This window comes from Eutrema salsugineum, unplaced genomic scaffold (assembly GCF_000478725.1).
Source record: "Eutrema salsugineum unplaced genomic scaffold, Eutsalg1_0 scaffold_9, whole genome shotgun sequence".
NCBI lineage: Eukaryota > Viridiplantae > Streptophyta > Magnoliopsida > Brassicales > Brassicaceae > Eutrema > Eutrema salsugineum.
In genome coordinates this window covers 3,726,894-3,745,882 of record NW_006256342.1, presented here as the reverse complement: position 1 = coordinate 3,745,882, position 18,989 = coordinate 3,726,894, and the positions used below count along the sequence as shown (strand labels likewise).

The 18,989-nt window shown below is 35.8% G+C and overlaps 5 protein-coding genes across 7 annotated transcripts; 2 read left to right on the top strand and 3 right to left on the bottom strand.

Moving 5' to 3' along the window:
* The first annotated feature begins 2,837 nt into the window (after positions 1-2,837).
* On the top strand, positions 2,838-6,330 carry LOC18007944 (threonylcarbamoyladenosine tRNA methylthiotransferase). Its single transcript, XM_006390646.2, has 11 exons — positions 2,838-3,085; positions 3,206-3,244; positions 3,465-3,556; positions 3,732-3,981; positions 4,205-4,324; positions 4,437-4,512; positions 4,639-4,847; positions 4,916-5,024; positions 5,270-5,362; positions 5,453-5,613; positions 5,715-6,330. Exons 1-11 carry the CDS (start codon positions 2,894-2,896, stop codon positions 6,183-6,185), a joined length of 1,812 nt encoding a protein of 603 aa, XP_006390708.1. The 5' UTR covers positions 2,838-2,893; the 3' UTR covers positions 6,186-6,330.
* A 364-nt stretch (positions 6,331-6,694) lies between these two features.
* On the top strand, positions 6,695-8,602 carry LOC18007965. Its single transcript, XM_006390645.2, has 2 exons — positions 6,695-7,926; positions 8,224-8,602. The coding sequence occupies exons 1-2, from the start codon at positions 6,766-6,768 to the stop codon at positions 8,431-8,433; spliced, it is 1,371 nt and encodes a 456-aa protein (XP_006390707.1). The 5' UTR covers positions 6,695-6,765; the 3' UTR covers positions 8,434-8,602.
* Positions 8,603-8,878: 276 nt separating this feature from the next.
* LOC18008005 lies at positions 8,879-9,691 on the bottom strand. Its single transcript, XM_006390644.2, has one exon. The coding sequence runs from the start codon at positions 9,689-9,691 to the stop codon at positions 8,879-8,881; it is 813 nt and encodes a 270-aa protein (XP_006390706.1).
* Positions 9,692-11,211: 1,520 nt separating this feature from the next.
* On the bottom strand, positions 11,212-13,722 carry LOC18007957 (O-acyltransferase WSD1). Of its 2 annotated transcripts, XM_006390643.2 has the most exons (7): positions 13,534-13,722; positions 12,873-13,445; positions 12,728-12,794; positions 12,549-12,628; positions 12,247-12,456; positions 12,001-12,138; positions 11,212-11,498 (listed from the first exon to the last, which is right to left on the bottom strand). In XM_006390643.2, exons 1-7 carry the CDS (start codon positions 13,720-13,722, stop codon positions 11,331-11,333), a joined length of 1,425 nt encoding a protein of 474 aa, XP_006390705.1. In that variant the 3' UTR covers positions 11,212-11,330. The 2 variants fall into 2 exon arrangements, with proteins under 2 accessions (XP_006390705.1, XP_024006125.1); XM_024150357.1 differs by lacking the exon at positions 11,212-11,498 and having other exon boundaries at positions 12,000-12,138; positions 12,228-12,456.
* A 2,154-nt stretch (positions 13,723-15,876) lies between these two features.
* On the bottom strand, positions 15,877-18,500 carry LOC18007961 (O-acyltransferase WSD1). 2 transcript variants are annotated; one of them, XM_024150351.1, is made up of 7 exons: positions 18,336-18,500; positions 17,616-18,182; positions 17,452-17,518; positions 17,268-17,362; positions 16,945-17,154; positions 16,714-16,851; positions 15,877-16,266 (listed from the first exon to the last, which is right to left on the bottom strand). In XM_024150351.1, exons 1-7 carry the CDS (start codon positions 18,363-18,365, stop codon positions 16,099-16,101), a joined length of 1,275 nt encoding a protein of 424 aa, XP_024006119.1. In that variant the 5' UTR covers positions 18,366-18,500; the 3' UTR covers positions 15,877-16,098. The 2 variants fall into 2 exon arrangements, with proteins under 2 accessions (XP_024006119.1, XP_006390703.1); XM_006390641.2 differs by having other exon boundaries at positions 18,289-18,494.
* Positions 18,501-18,989: the final 489 nt, after the last annotated feature.

Below are 18,989 nucleotides of genomic sequence, written 5' to 3'. Positions count from 1 at the left end.
ATTCTTTAAATGCTTTAAAATTTAATATTAAAATTTATTATTTAAAATTTAGTTGACAGGTGTCAACTTCTCCAATGCTGATGTGTTAAGCATATAGAAAAAGTTGATTGTCTTTTATATATAAGATAATATAAGAAAATAAGATTGTTCCTAAAATATTTTAAGTTTTAGGAGATCAAGCTGATATAAATTATAAAACAATTTAGAACATGAAAAGTACAACACTGAAATACTTACTCTGTTATTTCGGCGTAGTCTTGCCGGCATTTGAGAGAGAGCAGGGAGAGCAAGAACCTATTCATTTTGAAGAAAAAAACATATTAGCATACACAAGTATCTCTAGAGTTTGTTTCACCCTATTTCAAGTATTTTAGTTTTTTTTTTCAATCCAACAATCCTTACAAAATAATAAATACATTTACAAAACCCAATGCAATTATTATTCATTATTAAAAATAATTATTTATATCTGAAAAAGAGAAAGAATATAGAAACAAATCTTAAAAACAAGAAACAAATCTTAAATATTAGAAACACAATAATTTCTTATATATCTATCTTTAATTGAAATTAAATGTTAGATTAGATTGTTTGCGCGCACAAACAAAGAAAGCATCTAATTCAAATTTCGCACGTAAATAAAAAAAAGTTTATTCAAATTTCCCGCGAAAATTTAAAACAAAATCTATAGATTATTTTTGTCAAACCATTTAAACATTTGATTATTCATCATATCTATCTGTTAATTAGACTTAGAAAAAACTAAGTTCAATAACAAAAAAAGTAGTTTTCATGTTTCTGATTAATCTGCCCATCCCAAATATATATTAACATCACCTGTATTTTTCAAGAATCAAATGATAATTTTGATTTTAATACATACACATATCATCTTTGCTTTGAAATCAAGATAAGTTTGATTCAGTATATGATAACATATACAAGATATATCAATGATAGATCTATAGCCTAGAATATATAACAACAATCGAAAATCAACTTATTCCTTGGAAAAAAACAACAAGGTCTCCATAATTAAACCCAATTTAAAATTAAATACATAAACAATGAGAATTAACTGTGGGATTATTGTATAACATAGCAAAGTTTGGGACCTACCACAGATGGTCGTGGTTCAGATTGAGGACGAAAATTTGAGAGACCCGACATGTTTGAGACTTGAAAGTTCTTGTTCTTGTCTGAGAATCAATCTTAAGTTAAAATTTGTGATATCAGAGTAATAGAAGAGGCATAGTACATTATAGTTTTATGTATTTATACTTCTGAGTAGTCATTTTTGTAGGTGGTTAAAAAGAAACATGAAAAACTTTTTGGTCTTTATAAAAAAACCCAATAACTTTTTATGGAGTCAGATTGTTAAATAAATGTTTTCAGAATTTTATAGATAATAAAACTAAAAAAAAAATTAAGACAAAATGATATTTTAATATTTTTATTCATTGACAAAACAAATATTAATTAGTATTCCGGTTTTAGCTAACCATTAGTATCCCTCTTGGTATAGTAACTATATTTTTCCAAAACAATAGTTGACTAGAAATTTTTTTTACCAAAAGAAGTAATTTCTATGTTTATACCATAAATTGTTTCACTAAAAATATTGATGCTTTTGGTTTTAGATTCAAAATTCAAAAATATTAAACAGAGCAAATCTAATACTTTAGGAAAAGTATTACTGACCGTTAGAAAACTAGTCGACCTTTTGTATGTGTGTTTTGACCGTTATAAATTAGTCGATCGTTAGAAAATTAGTCGACTTTTTATTTATAAGATATTTTATAATCATTTACATAAATAAATTTTAATTTATAAAATATACATAAATAAACGTTACAAATATAGAAAGCTCAATTAAATATAGAGATAAATCATGGAAAATATTTTCTCTGCAAGAGATAGTCAAATATAGAACTTACAGATTTGTTTTAAGTATATATGGATATAAATCTAAAGTATATTTAGTTTCTTTTACTTATTAAAATATTAAAATAAATGATATTATTTAAAATAATAATCAATACATATATGTTAAAAATATTCAAGATATTATATTTGTGTTGGATAATACCCAATTTAGGAATATTCAAGATCTTATATTTTGAATAACTCTAAATCAAACTAAACAAAATGTTATTGAAAACAATAATTGGGATGCAAGTCTAGAAAACGATTTACCAAACAACATAGCCATTAAAGCGTTGTGAGTTAACAAATTCAATGACTTGGTAAGAGTTGTGAGAAACACTCTTATATACAATACACACTACCGTAAACATACTGAAAATGTCAAAATTTGTCGTCATAACTCATATTCCAAATATTTTTACGCAAGTCTTAACTATTTTGAAATTTTTTTGATGTATCATAAATTATAAAAAAAATTGTAGAATTTGTTTTAGTATGTTTTCACATTTGCGTCTATATGCACGTTATCATTTCTAAACACGTTAAGATGGAAAAGGAATTCAGATCATATTTCTAATCGTAAACACTCGACAAAGGATAATGCTTTCGTTTTTTTTCATCTTGTTTGGGCTGTGTTATGTCTATAAGAATAACAATTATGTTCATAAGTAAAATCATCTTGTTTGGTAACTCTTTTGTGCCACAACTTTTTCAAACTGTGTTTTTGAGAAATTCATGATATTAAATTTATCAATGCCATAAGAAAACTTACAACCATTACATTAGCCCATTATAAGTCATAAATGGGTCTAAGTTAGCTTTAATTCTATTGGGTCTTGTAAATGTATTTGAACCCGACCCGGGCCCAGGCGATCCACCGTGCCTGCTGCGTTGCAAAACCCCCTCACCACACTCCATTGTCGCTGCTTCTCCTCGTTAACGCGCCGCCGTGGAGAGAGAAAATAGTATGGAGGATATCGAGGATTTGTTGGCCGGAGGAACCGGTGGTGCACCACCAGGTTTCCGATTACCGTTGAATGCGGTCGGGATCAATCCGAAGACGATTAAGAGTAAACGTAGTAGCTCGAAACAGCATGAATTCACCGCTTCGAATCGTGACTCGCTTGCTCCACCATCTTTGAAGATTCCCGGAACTCAGGTTATTCTCTTCCTCCACTCTCTCCCTCTCTCGATTTCATTTGCTTCAGTTTCTATATTCGTCGACGGATATTGGATACACTTACATCTACTTTCGTGTCCTCTCGATGATTTTTCGCAGACAATTTACATCAAGACATTTGGATGTTCCCATAACCAGGCAAGTTAGTTAATAAAATTTCCATGTTCGATTGTATTTTGGAATTCGTAGGTGTTTAGGTGTTGATTGCCTCATCAGGATACACTTTCATGTTTTTATACTGGAGATTGAGAGATCCATATTTCTTTTATCTAGGATATGTTAAGCTAATCGTATATAGCCGTCCTGATCTGATCTGACTGATCTCTCGGTCTTTCCTCTTGTTCTGGTTTTTGTTCAGAGTGACAGTGAGTATATGGCTGGTCAGCTTACTGCATTTGGCTATGCGTTGACAGAAGTCCCAGAGGATGCTGATCTGTGGCTCATTAACACGTAAGCTTCAGCTCCGGTGTACCCAATGCATGTTTTTGTACTGTGACATGTTCTTGTGCTATACAAGAATGCGAGCAAATAGTTAACTTTCCCACTGTTTGATTTTGCAACTTCACATATTTGCAGCCCAAAATATGGGCTTTATTTGTGTTCACCATGTGTGTGATTGATGCAGCTGTACTGTGAAATCCCCTAGTCAGTCTGCAATGTCTACTCTGATATCGAGGGGTCGAAGTGGGAAAAAGCCTCTTGTGATAGCCGGATGTGTTCCTCAGGGAAGTCGTGACCTTAAAGAACTAGAAGGCGTCAGTGTAGTTGGAGTCCAACAGATTGATCGTGTTGTTGAGATTGTTGAAGAAACTCTTAAAGGCCATGAAGTGCGGCTGCTGAATCGGAAGACTTTGCCTGCGCTTGATCTACCAAAGGTGTGTACAAATTTTTAATTTCTGATTGCTTTCCACTTTGATGTTGAGTATGGCTATTCCTGGCACTAAATAAGTAGAAGATAATTGAAAACCTGATCTAAGTACAGCTCTTATTGCTATCATATAAATTTGCTTGGGTTTTCATGGGTTACACAACTTCTTGTTTAGTTCATTTGGGTTCCTCTAGTTTTGCTTAAAACTTAAAAGTCAATTTCCATTGCAGGTGCGGAAGAACAATTTTATCGAGATTCTCCCCATTAACGTTGGCTGTTTGGGTGCCTGTACTTACTGCAAGACCAAGCACGCCCGTGGTCACTTAGGAAGCTACACAGTGGACAGTCTTGTAAGCAGATTCGGCTTCACTGAGAAGAGTTTTTGTTTGCATTCCATTTGCCAGAAATTTCCCATTTCCTGTTTTCCCTCCAGAAAGCTTTCTTAAGCGTCTTACATTGCAGGTGGAGCGGGTGAGAACTGTAATATCTGAAGGAGTCAAGGAGATTTGGCTGAGTAGCGAGGACACTGGAGCATATGGTTGCTTTTTAAATCTAACTTATCTTTTTCATTGAAACTTAGATTCAGGGGGGCTAAATTGTTTTTGGTAGCTAAGTCATGATTTGTTTTTCTTTTTGGGAGCTAATGTCCCCTAAATCGATGCAGGTCGTGACATAGGAGTGAATCTTCCAATACTGCTTAATGCTATTGTTAAGGAGCTTCCTTCTGATCGAAGCACGATGTTAAGGATTGGGATGACAAATCCTCCCTTTATTCTTGAGCATTTGAAAAAAATAGCAGCTGTTTTACGCCACCCATGTGTCTACACCTTTCTTCATGTCCCTGTGCAATCTGGCAGTGATTCTGTGTTGACGGTGAGCCCAGAATTTCGTAAAACTGCAGAAATCTTGTTCTTATCTTACCTGACTATTTACTGTTGCAGGCCATGAACAGGGAATATACATCGGGTGAATTCAGAACCGTGGTAGACACCTTAACAGAACTTGTGCCAGGAATGCAAATTGCTACAGACATAATATGCGGCTTTCCTGGTTAGTGCTGGATAAACCTGAAAGTCTCTGTATTTTTTTTCTAATAACATTTCCTCTATAATTTAATTTTCGTTCATTGAAAGTGCTGAGACAAAAAAAAAAAAAAATCACATTGCCGTACAAAAGCAAATTAATTGCATGCATTTGTTTGATGTGTGATTAGATGGTCTAACGACTTTGAAGCATGTTGATCATTCATATGATTGTAGTGTGGTAAAATACATTTGTTACTTTTTCAATTTCAGGCGAAACCGATGAGGATTTTTCTCAAACAGTTGAGCTTATCAAGGATTACAAGTTTGCCCAAGTTCATATTTCTCAGTTTTACCCAAGACCAGGTAAGGGATTTGGTTATGCATGTAATCTGCTATTTGATAAGTGTTTCATCTTTTCTAAACATTTTTTCGGATGTGCCATTTATGATATAGGGACCCCAGCAGCAAAGATGAAGAAGGTACAAAGTAAGATTGTGAAGCAACGAAGCCGTGAATTGACTTGTGTCTTCGAGGCTTTTGCACCTTACACCGGAATGGAGGGCAAAGAAGAGAGGATTTGGATAACCGAAATAGCTACTGATGGAGTCCATTTGGTAAGCTCCCTCCTGGACCATATACATTTTTTTTTAAACTTTGATTGCCAAAACTGTTTCATTTTAAAATATTCATACGTATTGCCTTTGAAAATCTGTAGGTTGGGCATACCAAAGGATATATACAAGTCTTAGTTACTGGACCAGAAAGTATGCTTGGGACATCAGCTATAGCGAGGATAACATCTGTGGGGAGATGGTCAGTGTTTGGGGAAGTGATTGAGACATTAAGCACTGCAAAGGTAGAACCACAAGCCCGAGAGGAGAAAAAACCGCCTTGTTCGTCTGATGCTATTACTTGCGAGACTTGCACTTGCTCTGCTGAGAGCTGTGGAGAAGAGAAATCAGGAGACGCCTGCAACATTTCTGGAAGTATTACAAGACAGGATCAAGGCATGCTTGGATGGTTTATGCCAAGGAGAACGCAAGGAAAGTCAAAAGAAGAGAAGCAAGAACTCGTATCACATTGGGGTTTCATTGATAAAGCACTTGTATGTGGAGTGTTCGTAAGCTCTCTCACCATTCTTGTTTTGTTGATTAGCATCGCGTCTAGAGTTTTGCTGCAGCGGTGAATCTCTCTCTGTGTCAGCTGTACAAGGAACTGATGATCTAGTTTTTTGACTTTTTTTTTTTTTTTTTGTATTTTACCTGACTCGGAAAGATTATCCCGTTATGCCTTTTGCTTTAAATAGACACTTCTTATTTCTGATTTTATAAATTTCAGTTTTAAGAATTTTGCATAATGCTTGATTCGTTTACTTCCCAGACAGGTTTGTAGTCGATGATTGTATATTTAGGCCCACGATGTACCAAAACAAGGCCCATTACGTGTTTCCTTTTAAGTTTTAACTAATGACGGTTTTGGCCTTTGGGTGATTCAAAAAACTGCAAGAGTGCTTTATCGGCGAAGCGATCGAGAAGTTTACTTTTGTCGAGGAACCGACACGTGCAAAGACACGATGGAGAAGTTTACTTTTATCGAAAAAGCGACACGTGCGAAGACGTGGCGACACATGTCAATCAGAAGCTTAAAGAAGAAAGAAAATATCTTTGTTGCGGTTTCACAAAAGTAGTTATCACCATTAGTGGTAGTTAAACACTCTTGATGATGGGAGCGAGAGGGAAGAGTAAACAACCGTAGACATAAGTATAATGACGAATCTGTTGGCTCTGTGTCTTGTGTTAAGCACTTTACTTGCGGCGGAAGTATGGTCTCCGAGCCCAGCCGTGTCCACCCACCAGACGACGACGCCGGAGGGAGACATCATCGTCAAAGACGGCCACCGCGTTGTGGTGGTTGAGTACGATCGCGACGGCAAAACCAACACCAGAGTCTCGATCTCGCCGCCGTCGGCAGATCAAGGACAAGGAGAACAAAAACAAGAAGAAAATGAGGAAACTACTCTGTTCAGGAAAGCGAAAGAGAGAGCGAAAGAAGCGGCGTCATATCTTCCAAACGTCGGCCAAGGGATCTCGGAGGCGCGTGATCACCACGCGACGGCTGGAGAAGTCATATGCGACGCGTTCGGTAAGTGCAGGCAGAAGATCGCGAGTGTGGTTGGTCGGGCTAAAGATCGAACCGGTGATACCGTCGGTGATGTCGGAGAGAAAATCTCCGATGCCGGGGACGCTGCTGCGGGTAAGGCTTACGACGTGAAGGAGACGGTTGCACGTGGGGCACGTGACGTGGAAGAAACGGTGGCTGATAAAGCCCAATATGCTAAGGAGAAGGTAGCAGAAAAGGCCCATGATGTGAAGGAGAGTGTGTCACATAAAGCCCAAGATGCAAAAGAAAAGGTTACAGAGAAAGCCCATAACGTGAAGGACACCGTGGCCCATAAGGCTCACGAGTCGAAGGAGAGAGCGAAAGACAGAGTGAGAGAAAAGGCCCAGGAGTTGAAGGAGACGGCGGTTCACAAGTCCCGAAACGCGTGGGAGAGAGCTAAGACGGCGGCGCGTGGGTTTGGGTCAGCGACGGCGAATGTGCTTAGTCCGAAGAAGGTAGCTAGCGTGGTGGGACTGACGGCGATTGCGGCGGCGTTTGGGAGTTGCGTTTGGGTGACGTTTGTGTCGAGCTACGTGTTGGCTTCGGTGTTGGGGAGGCAACAGTTTGGGGTGGTGCAGAGCAAGCTGTATCCTGTTTACTTCAAGACAACATCGGTCGGAATCTTGGTGGGTTTGCTTGGTCACGTGGTTAGCAGGCGGATGAAACTACTAACTGACGCGACGGAGATGTGGCAAGGCGTTAACCTCTTGGCTTCTTTCTTTATGATCGAGGCCAATAAGTCATTTGTTGAGCCACGTGCCACCAAGGTTTATATTCACTTCCCTGGATTTTCTTTATCTGTTATATAAATCGAGTAAAAATAAATAGTCAAGTGATGGGAGTCTAGTGATTAGTTATTATGTTGTTTAGGGCCATGAATTGTTTTGTGCTTAGACAATACTTCTCTTTGCCATTGCATGAATTCTGATTATAACTACTTTAAGTTTCCGTCTGTGATCGTTTTGTGGGATGATCTTTAGTAAAATTATTGAATGAATAATATTAGTAGATGCAGGGAGAGATTAATGTTGGGTTCTACTAATACGCTTGTTATGGATATATAGGCGATGTTTGAGAGGATGAAGGCGGAAAAGGAAGAAGGGAAAGGAGGAGGAGAGAGGACGAGTGAGCAAGAGGTGAGGCGGAAACTGGAAAAGCTAAGCGAGAGGCTGAGCAAGCTCAACACATACTCCTCTTGGTTAAATATACTGACGCTCATGTCTCTAACCTGGCACTTTGTTTATCTCGGCCAGAGACTCGGCGCCGCTTGTTGATGCATGCCTTTGTGTTTTGTCTTAGTGAACCCTAACTTGTTCTGTTGTTGTTTTTGTTTTCACGGTATCTAAGGTTTTCTGTTGGGTTGTCTAATGTCATATGTATATATCTTCTAATGCCTAAACTTCTTGGTTAGAACTCTTGGTTCTTGCGTGTATATATATGAATCTTCATATTTCTTCCGTTTCACCACACAAAAAAAAAATACATTTAGTTTCACAAAAAAATGCCCTTTTCAATCGATGGAATACAGTTGCAGAAATTTAAAAGTCCAGGCCAAATTTAACAAACCTAACAAATTTGGAAGTGTAAAATGGCTTCTACTTTCCCATACAATGCGACTGAAAAAGCCATACAATGTGAGTTAAAACAAGAACTAAATAGAAACTAATGATTAATAATGGGGTTGGAGTCTGAAGGTGCATATCCATCTGTTGAGGCGGTTCATAGGCTAGAAGACAACTCCATCTCCTTGGGAACAATGGTGAGAGGTTGTTGCACCACGACTCGAAGTTTGAGCCCAGCCGCACAATGACCCGTCTTCGAGCTAATGAAGTAATGGACTCCTGGTTTGGTGAGCCTGAAAAAATCGTATCCCGTCTTGTGCACGGCTACAGGAGAAGTCGGGTCGCAGGATTTGAACTCAAGATGACCACTGATCTCTAAGACGTCATTGGCTTCGTTGTTGTACTTGAAAAGAAGTCTGTCTCCAACATAAAACTGTTTCTCCTCGCTCCACTTGTGATAGAAGTCATTGTCGTAAACCCTCCATCCTTTAGAGCCACCGACCTTGTATGTCCTTGCGAAAGGATAGAACATGCTCGGTGGTGGAGGAGGAATCGGACGTGATGCGTCATGGACGACAAGAATGTCGAGTCTCTGCCCTAATTGGCATTGAACAAGATTTGAGCTGATGAAGTAGTAAAATCCTGGTTCCGTGAAGGTTACGACATCATGCCCTGTGTTGTAGACCGCTTTGGGAGAAAAAGAGTCGCAGAATTGGTACTCTAAAGCGCCAGAGACTTGAGTGACGTCGTTGACGTTGCGATCGTATTCGAAGACGAGTGAGTCACCGACGTGAAACTCCTTACGCTCGGCCCAACTGTTGTACACGTCGTCCTTGGCCGTCCATCCATCGGAGTCTCCGACTTTGTAGATCGTCGCTGAGCAGCTACCCAAGAGAAGCGTGAAGGTTGTCATGACGAGCACAAAGCCAAAGATCATGGTGTTGGTCTTCTTCGTTGTTGTTGTCGCCATGATTCGAATGTATACACGAAGAAGAACAAAGAAGAAAGATGAAACAAACTGAGAAGCGAACAAGCTGAAGAAAGATGAAACAATCTGAGAAACGAACAAGAAGGGTTTCGAGATAGAGAAACAAAGAAACTACCCTATCCCTCTATATATAGTGCTCTACGTTTACGATCCCTAATCCTTATTCTAAGGTTTTATCTACTTTCTTTCTTTTTCCAAATTTATTTCTTTTTCTAAATTTATTCCTTTTCAAATATGTTTATCTTTCCTTTTTGAATTTAGATTAATGTTTAACGATCTCCTTCGTGGAGTATTTATTTTGTTGTATTATATTATCAATCTTTGTTATTACTTAATATCATTAGCATTTTCTCGTTGTTAGTTATTTGTCTCGTTGTTCATATTTCTTTTGGTAACTCTCTGTTCAAACTTCAGATGATGGGTTATATTTAAAATAGATTTTTTTAATAAATGAATAAATTAGTCAGATTATACTGCAATCAATTTTGTTGATATAAAGCTGAACATTTAAATAGGCAAAAAAACGAAGAAAAATAATGAACTAATCGATCTTTGCTTTTCTTCATAATAGTAATGATTTCTGATCTGAATTGAAATTACAGTCATGATATTCGCTAGTGCCCTCTACTATTTCGTGCTGCTTAAGATTCGTTTGACAGGCTAAATAACAAAAAAAATAACTACAGTTTCTTCAAGTAGCGCTTTCACCAAATTTGATTTAATTCTGTTTTCATTCAGTTTAAACATATGTAGACAGTAGAACCAACCAGTTTATATGAAAATTGGTTTGAGTAATTTGTAGGTTGACATAAACTAAAGAAGTAACATCACAACTTGAGAGCAGCAAAAAAAAAAAAAACTTGAGAGCAGCAATGGATTCGGGTTTAAACTCGACCCGAAGACCAAAACCTTCTAACTTCAGCCGGTGTGAGTCTCCAAGTCATGGGACCTGAGTTCTCTCCCCAAAAGTCCAAAATCTCTGAAACCTTCTCCAAGTTGAGTATTGTAGCCATTTGAGTTAACTGAGCAAAGAAAGAAACTGTATGGACTAAGAAAGAAAAAGGGAAGATGCAGCATTGATTATGTTCCCTACTCCCTAGCTAAACTTCTGCTTCAGACCATTATTGTCGTCCTCAAATGTAGTTTGCGCATCATAAATTCCGTTTTACAAATATAGTGTTATGCCATTTTAAATCGATGGAGTCCACTTGCAGAAAATTAAAGAGCGAGGGTCCTTTAGTTTTAAGTTCTGACATCGTCACGTCTGAGACTTGTGGCAATGGATTGAGACAATACAACACAATCGTACAAACATTTATGGATGAATGTTGAGGTGCTCTAAAAGTCGTTGAAACTTTCTAGAAAAGTATTCAGCGAAAGAAAGAAAAAACTTTCTAAATAGGTTCCATAAATTCACACACAATAGTTTTTTTTTTTAATTGTATTTTAAATAACTGTAACCATTTGATTTAGTGAAAACGAAATCGTCCGTTACGTAAAAATTGATAAACTCAGGTTGAGCTGTAATTAGACAAAGCATTGAAAATAATTACATGGCTCAATATATTGTAAATTATACATGTAAATAAGGGTTCTTCATTTTCCACGCCAAATATTTTGTTTAAACCTTTAAAGCATGAAAAAACTTTTTTGGAGCAGCAGAACTCATCATGCCGAGAGCTTCGATGATGAGATCACAAAGGTGATGCGGGTCTGGAATCACGTCGAGATCAACATTAATGTTGATTATAAGTTTGTCCACATAGCTCTGAATACCGATAATGAGCGCCTTTTCAACAAAACACACAAAAAAAGCTTCTTCAGTTAAGGAGGACGTTGCATTTTGTTTACTACGTGTTTAACTAGTTCTAGTAAGATTTGTTCGGTGTGGCTGTGGTTTCATGAGGACTGAATTTGTTCTACAATTCTTCGAGATGTATACTTTTGAGGAAATATATAATTAATGATGATTAACATTTTTTTTTTCATTTTTAAGGTTCAAATTTTTTTAAGAATAATGAGGAATTGAATATTCTTCGTCAATTATTTTCTTCTATAAAGGTTAGTAGGTCACCAGCATTGATCATGAGTTATGACATGTTGTACATTGTTTTTTACTTGTGCTGTTACTGTATTACTATATGGATTCAAATCCGGTAGAGTGCGTGCGTAAGTTGTAAAATAAAAAATAGAAGCCATCATTAGTAGCCTAATTGCTAATAAATTCAATAAATGTGATTTTTTGGTAATGGTTTCAAAGAAGATTTTGTTTGTAAGGAGAGATATAGTACCTGTGGGATGCCAAAGGTACTTGCAGCAATGTAAGATATTTGATGGCCAAAAAAACTAATTTCGTCGGCAGGACCAACCAAATTTGAGAATATCATTGTTGTGCTACCAAATATCCTCTTTACAAGGTTTTTAAGTGCCTGTTTTCCAACCCCATGCATCCAAATATATGTTGATTAGATGTATACAATACATAAATATTAGATTTGGAGCTATCAAGATAATGTACGTGTGATTTTGTAGCTTACGGTAAGTCCAAAAACCTTCATGGTCAATTTGAGCAATCCAGAGGAAAATAGAGGTTCTAGGGAAAGTTTTTTACGATCCATAGTAGTTTTAGCCTGTCGAACATATTCAAGAATATCATCTTCTGACTTCAGCCACAAAGGAATCAGAACATAACCTATCGAGTTTCCCCATCTGCACTTAGAACCTTTTGCCATCATATTAGCCAAATCCTGTATACATTTGTATGTTAGATTATTACTATTTCAAATAAGATAAATAGCGGAAAAAAATTTGGTTAGGACCAGGGTATGTCATTCATCACCTCGATATCTTTATTTGGCCTGAGGTTGAAAAAAACAACACCATGAAGAGTTTTTCTTGTCTTTAAAGTTGTTTCAAGATCTGTTCACAAGTTTGAAAATATGAGAGAAATGCTAACAAATGTTATTTTATATTATTAAAGAAGAGTAGTAAAAAAAAAAAAGAAGATGACTAAATTACCATATCTTTGATTCAAATATCGTGAAAGACCCGCTTGTACCATCCCAAAAAGAACATCATTTACCGTCTGATACAAAAAGAGATTAAACATAAAAATTCAATCTTTCAAAAAGAAAAGAAAGGACATTATATCAAGCAAACGTACCATATTCAAGGCGTTCTTCACCTTTTTGACATCATCCAAACTAATGATCCGATGAATAAACTTATTAGTGCTAAGTGTAACTCCTGGTTTACCCATTAAATAAGCTGCGGTGTCCCCCGCGAAACATATATGAACCAAAGCCTTGATAACTTCAACACAAGTATGGAACATCAGTCTTAGAATAAACCATAACCAAGCAACCAACAACCAACAAGCGTTCTTCGCTTTGCTTTTCGTTGGAGACACAAAAGTAGGCAATGCCTCCGGATCACATGTTTTTCGAGTACAAGCAAGTAAAAGAGACATAAGAGACATCCCATCGCCCAAAGAATGATGGAACCTAGCAACAGCGATAGATTTCGCATGTGATGTCTTAAGTTTCAACAGGTGAAACTCCCATAATGGCTTGGACATATCCATCGGAGAAAGAGCCATGTTTGATGTATAGTCCTCTAGAAATTCATCAGGATTCTCAATGTTGGGATCTATTTCCGGAACAACCACGTGCTCTTCTACGTTTACTTTGGTCGGAATCCATTTAGGTTTTCCTTTGCGCTCACCATGACCCGTCACCTACATGTATATAAAACTTAACCTATAAGAGAAGAAAATGTGTGTATGTGTGCATAAATGTCTATGTGTATGTATGTTCATTACTGACCAGTATGCTAGAGAAGCGTGGATGGTTAATCAATGTGTTCTTTAATCCTTCAACAACGGTTGATGGATCGCCCTCGGTTTTGCATCCAATGGTTACAATGTTGAAGACGTCGAGACCCGGCAAGCTGAACAGCTGTGCAATTGGACTGACTGGCTCCTCTCCTTCCATCACTTGCTTTGTGGTTGCCATTTCTCGTTCTTTTTATAATCGGGTTATCTGTGATTTCAAAAAGGGCATATGCGAACGGTATTACAGATAGCTATTAATATATGTTGTTGTACTTAAATGCGAGTTTTTGAATATATAGTGCTCTTACTCATGTTCTTGATAGTTCCTTAGATATACCTACATTTCTTTGCAACTTGTATTTTGTTTTGGGTGAGAATCTTCTAAATTTGATATAGAATAAATATTTTCTTTTTTTTCTTTCATATGTTATCTTTAATTAATAGTAACAGATAAAAAATAAATTTTCGCTTTATATTATTCTTGGTAAAATTTGATCATCTATTTCAAAATCTACGACGTTTTACAAGATTCATAGTTTATATGAGTTTATGTATTCTCTACATCTCTTATAGTTGTAAGTAGATTCATGGGATATTTTTATTACTAAAAAGAAGTTGATACTCCTCATGAAGGAATAAGACACGATTTATTAAAGGTGTGATTAGTGTGTGTGTCTGTGTGTCTCTGTGTGTGTGTGTGTGTGTGGTTGTGTGTGTGTTCAGAAACTGGCCACATATTTCGAAAATGATTAACATTTATGTTTTTGTGGCCAAAAATATCATAACGTTTCTGGATATTAAAAAGGCTAATCACGCCAGTAGTTGAGCAGTAGACAAAGGTGTAACTCCATTGGAACCAATTGCCATCTGGAAACATGAGGACTGAGGGTAAGTTTATTTTTGTGTAGGTACAGCCAAGAAATTAGACTAGAATCCAAGCCGGTGCACAACATCATCCGAGATATTGCAAGTTCTACATATTTATTTAACCACATGGTTCACTTACTTTCAGTCTTGCGCTTTCTAATCTCATCTTTTTGTATCTCGATCAAAACGGTCAAACGATGTGAAGTTTTAATTTCCGGATTTCTGCTACAGAATCAACCATTATAAAAAAAAGCAATGTGGACAATTCAACGTACTAAAGACTTATATGTGTGTAACAAACGGGTCATTGTCATATTCATTTTTACAACACATTAACTGTTACTATGTGTGATGCCGACCATTTATATTCGCATAGTAACCCACATTTAGAATTCCCATGAACTGCCAGATATCACACACCCAAAATTATCTTAATCCACCTCAATGCGATGATCGCAGAGCTGTAATGCATGCCGTTTAAGGAGTTTAAATTTTGTGAATGTACTTATCAAGAACAAGGTTTGTGAATGGAGTTTTTGATATTTGTGTTCTACCATAGAGAAACAATGGATTATATATTGTAAATTTTGTGTTCAATAATAAATAAATATATAAGAAAAGTTTGTACACTGTAATACTGGATTAGCATCTTATGTTATAAAACTGTAGTTCTATGTGATTTGGAATGAGGTAAAACCATTCAAATGTTGCTTTTGACGCAATTTCTATATGTCTTGTGGGTTGGATTTCATTCGGATTTAGCGTATAGCAATCCATGTAAACAGATCCTCCACAGCGAGAAGTTCTGTACATGGCTAAATATTTTAGGTTAATGTTTTCATGTTATTTCCCCTACAATCGGATGATTCCATACGAAATACAAAACTATTATTTGAAATTTATAGAACAAATGGTACAGTGCAATATCAAAAAAAATATTCCATAAACTAATAAGCACATTTATAAATTTTGGGGCTATCATTTAGCCAAAAAAAAAAATAACTATGAAAAAAAAATTAATGAAAACTGGTATATGATTAATAGTGAAACTACACCCACTAGTACTCAAGATGATAAGAAATGATAAAAGTTGGGGTAGAGGTAAATCAACATTTATTGAACATGTTTATACAAAGATAACACAAATATCATATGATATGAAAATAACATATACTTAGTATCGTTTTAGCGTTTTTTTTTTTTTCAAAAGACTATTTGTTTTATATTATCAATGCGATTTGTTAAATTCATTTTAGAATTTTTCATTTACCTAAAGCTAATAACCTTTTTATGTAAGCGTTTTTGAATTAATTATGAGTGTATTAAATATATGTATATTAATTTCATTTAAAATATTTTTAATGTGTGAAATATGTTAAAATGACATTTTTTATTGTTTATGAAACAAATAAAATAGGAATTTTGCATGAGTAGCTTCTTTTAGATCTCGACATCAACAATTTCCTTCAAAATAGGTATTGAAAACGACATTTTTCATTGAAACTTATTATACATAGATAAAACAAATTTCCTAGGAAACGGAATATTTGATAAGAGCATGATAGGTTCTTTTCCATCTATATAACATACATATCATTAAAGATATTTATTGAAAACAACATTTATCATAGGAAATGGAATAAGTTATAAGAGTTTTGCATGAGTAGGTTCTCCATTAAACATTTCGTGTTTAAACATTTGAATCAGCAGAGCTTATTTCTTCGGCTTTGGATTTCATCATGTGAAGAGCTTCGACTATGAGATCACAAAGGTGATGAGGGTATGGAATCACGTCGAGATCAACTCCAAGATTGATGATAGCTTTGTTTACGTAGCTCGTTATGTGGACAATGAGTGCCTTGTCCCACAAACAACATATTGTTAGTTTCGTTGAGTAAGGGTTTATTCGTTTAAACCTAATTAGATCTTAACAGAAAACATAGTTAAAGGAAACATTTGTATGGGGTCCCCATTTTCTTGGGCTTCACAAGCAAATTATTACTCTCCTTTCTTTCAAAAATTAGTAGAGTTTATTTTGTGTGGACAACAAACAAAGGAAGATAATTTAGTCAAGAATTATAAAGTTACAATGGTGATAATATATTGTAAAAAAAAAACAAAGTCCCGTTTTTTATAATATACATAGCTGTATTATTATCTGCTCATAATATCTAAGATATAATGGTAAGAGAATTTTTTAAAAAGGTGGACATGTGGGCAAATTAAGCAAAAACATCTATTCCAAAGGAAATTAAGTTGATATGACTTTTTAAAATAGTTTCAAGGAAGATATTGGGTTATATACCTGTGGAATGCCATATATACTTGCGGCAACATAAGATATATGATGCTCGAAAAGGCTTATTTCTTCGGATGGACCGACAACATTTGACAATATGATTGTTGAGCGACCGAAAATTCTCATTGCAAGATTTCTTAGTGCCTGTTTCCCACACCCATACGGCCAAATGAATCCATTAGAATTCATCATTCACATCTATAGAATTATCAAAATAAATTTGATTTACTATCTCACCCTGAATCCGAAAACTTCCACAGTCAATTTGAGCAACACATAGGAAAATAAAGGTTCGAGGGAAAGTTTTTTCCGGTCCATAATAGTTTTGGCTCGTCGGATGTATTCAAATATATCGTTTTCAGGTCTCATCCATAGCGGAATCATAACATAACCAATTGAGTTTCCCCATCTTGACGTTGAACGTTTCGCCATCATCTCAGCAAGATCCTATATTATATATGACAAAACAAATTAATTAATTAGGACGTTGATATTTTAACTGTTTTCTTTTTATATAGAGAATAATTAAAGACCCTTTAAGGAATAATGTTTGTTTGCACCTCGATTTTTTTGTTTGATCTTAGGTTAAAAAAAACAACACCACGAAGACATATCTTTTCTAGAGATTTTCTTAGCTTCGGATTTGTTTTAGAATCTGTTTACAAAAGCCAAAGATAACAAAATGTTAGAAACGTTTACAAATGTAATTTTCACGATAGCAAAAAATGATACTAAAAGATTTACCATTTTTTTCACTCAAATATCGCGAAAGACCAGCTTGCACCATCCCATGGATAACGTCGTTCACAGTCTAATTAAGAGAGAGGACAAAATGAAAATACTATAGCGCTTAATGTTTGGTCAACTATTGATTAACAAGCAAGAAAGAAAAAGGAAATACTACGTACCATATTCATTGCGTTCTTCACGACTTTCACATCATCCAAACTAATGACTCTATGAATAAACTTATTAGGGCTAAGAGTAGCACTTGGTTTTTCCATAAGAGGAGTCCCAGCGTCTCGGACGGAACATAAAATGAGCAAAAACTTGAAAACTTCAACAAAAGTGTGGAACATTAGTCTTACTATGAACCAAAAGCGAGCAACCAAAGACCAGCAAACATTGGTTACTTTCTTTTTCTTTGGAGCAACCAAAGTGGGTAGTGTCTCCGGGTCATTTGTTTTTCGACTACAAGCGAGTAAAAGAGACATAAGAGACATCCCATCACCCAAAGAATGATGAAATCTCGCCACGACAAGAGATTCTGCATTTGATGTTTTCATTTTCAATAGATGTATCTCCCATAACGGTTTAGACATATCCATTGGTGAAAAAACCATATTTGATGTATAATCCTCTAAAAATTGATCAGGATTTTCAATGGTGGGATCTATATCTGGAACAACGACATGATCTTCAACTTTTACTTTTGTGGGGATCCATTTCGCTTTGTGTTCACCAAGACCTGTCTCCTATAGAAGATAACATAAACAAATCATTTCAAAGTTGCGCACAAATATGGCTGCAAGAGTTTATATAATATATATAGATATGAACGTGTGTTTGTGTGTTAATTACTAGTATGCTAGAGAAGCGTGGATGGTTGATCAATGTGTTCTTCAAACCTTCAATGAAAGCTGATGGATTGGCTTCATTTTTGAATCCGATGGTTACGATGTTGAAACAATCAAGACCTGGCAAGCTGAACAGCCGTGAAAACGGGCTGACCGGCACGTCTCCAGAAGTCACTTTCTTCTCCATTGCCATATCTTTTTTTTTTTTTTTTTTTTGATGTATATATGAATGATTTCACAAGTTGCATGGTTGGTTTATATACACGTGCTAAGCCTCATAGAGCTATCAATATTGTTGTGTATTAAAAATGTTGAAAAATACTAATTGTATATATTAAGCTTTATAAAAATGCGTTTTTTTTTTCATTTCAAGACAAATAATTGATCCGAAATAAATTAGTGAACTACTTTTCAGCTCAAACTAAAGGAAGAAGGACGACTGAAACTCCAACAAAATACGAGACGATTAAAACGTGTATTAATGTGTGTTCATGAAACTATATATGTGTGTTGTGAAGTATTTTCTTGTTCTTGTAATAATAGCACGTACTTTCTAAAATTGAGGTACCATGCATGCATGTCTCATCCTGAACGATGTAATTACCAGCAAAATAGAGAACGAGTTATTGCCAATAAGTGTGCACATATCCGAGGCCGATCACGAGTTTTTAGTGTACCAAACTACCAATACAACAAGGATATCGC

Excerpts from the sequence above, each read along its gene's own strand:
- LOC18007961 (XM_006390641.2), bottom strand. The coding sequence starts at position 18,477 with ATGGCAATGGAGAAGAAAGTGACTTCTGGAGACGTGCCGGTCAGCCCG. Across the intron at positions 18,183-18,288 it reads CACGCTTCTCTAGCATACTA|GAGACAGGTCTTGGTGAACA; the intron begins GTAATTAACACA and ends TATCTTCTATAG. Across the intron at positions 16,267-16,713 it reads GTATATATGGCATTCCACAG|GCACTCATTGTCCACATAAC; the intron begins GTATATAACCCA and ends TTGTGGGACAAG.
- LOC18007957 (XM_006390643.2), bottom strand. The coding sequence starts at position 13,722 with ATGGCAACCACAAAGCAAGTGATGGAAGGAGAGGAGCCAGTCAGTCCA. Across the intron at positions 12,795-12,872 it reads TGAAGAACGCCTTGAATATG|ACGGTAAATGATGTTCTTTT; the intron begins GTACGTTTGCTT and ends TTTTTGTATCAG. Across the intron at positions 12,629-12,727 it reads ATATTTGAATCAAAGATATG|ATCTTGAAACAACTTTAAAG; the intron begins GTAATTTAGTCA and ends ACTTGTGAACAG.
- LOC18008005 (XM_006390644.2), bottom strand. The coding sequence starts at position 9,691 with ATGGCGACAACAACAACGAAGAAGACCAACACCATGATCTTTGGCTTT.
- LOC18007944 (XM_006390646.2), top strand. The coding sequence starts at position 2,894 with ATGGAGGATATCGAGGATTTGTTGGCCGGAGGAACCGGTGGTGCACCA. Across the intron at positions 3,557-3,731 it reads GATCTGTGGCTCATTAACAC|CTGTACTGTGAAATCCCCTA; the intron begins GTAAGCTTCAGC and ends TGATTGATGCAG. Across the intron at positions 4,848-4,915 it reads GCAGTGATTCTGTGTTGACG|GCCATGAACAGGGAATATAC; the intron begins GTGAGCCCAGAA and ends TTACTGTTGCAG.
- LOC18007965 (XM_006390645.2), top strand. The coding sequence starts at position 6,766 with ATGACGAATCTGTTGGCTCTGTGTCTTGTGTTAAGCACTTTACTTGCG. Across the intron at positions 7,927-8,223 it reads TTGAGCCACGTGCCACCAAG|GCGATGTTTGAGAGGATGAA; the intron begins GTTTATATTCAC and ends ATGGATATATAG.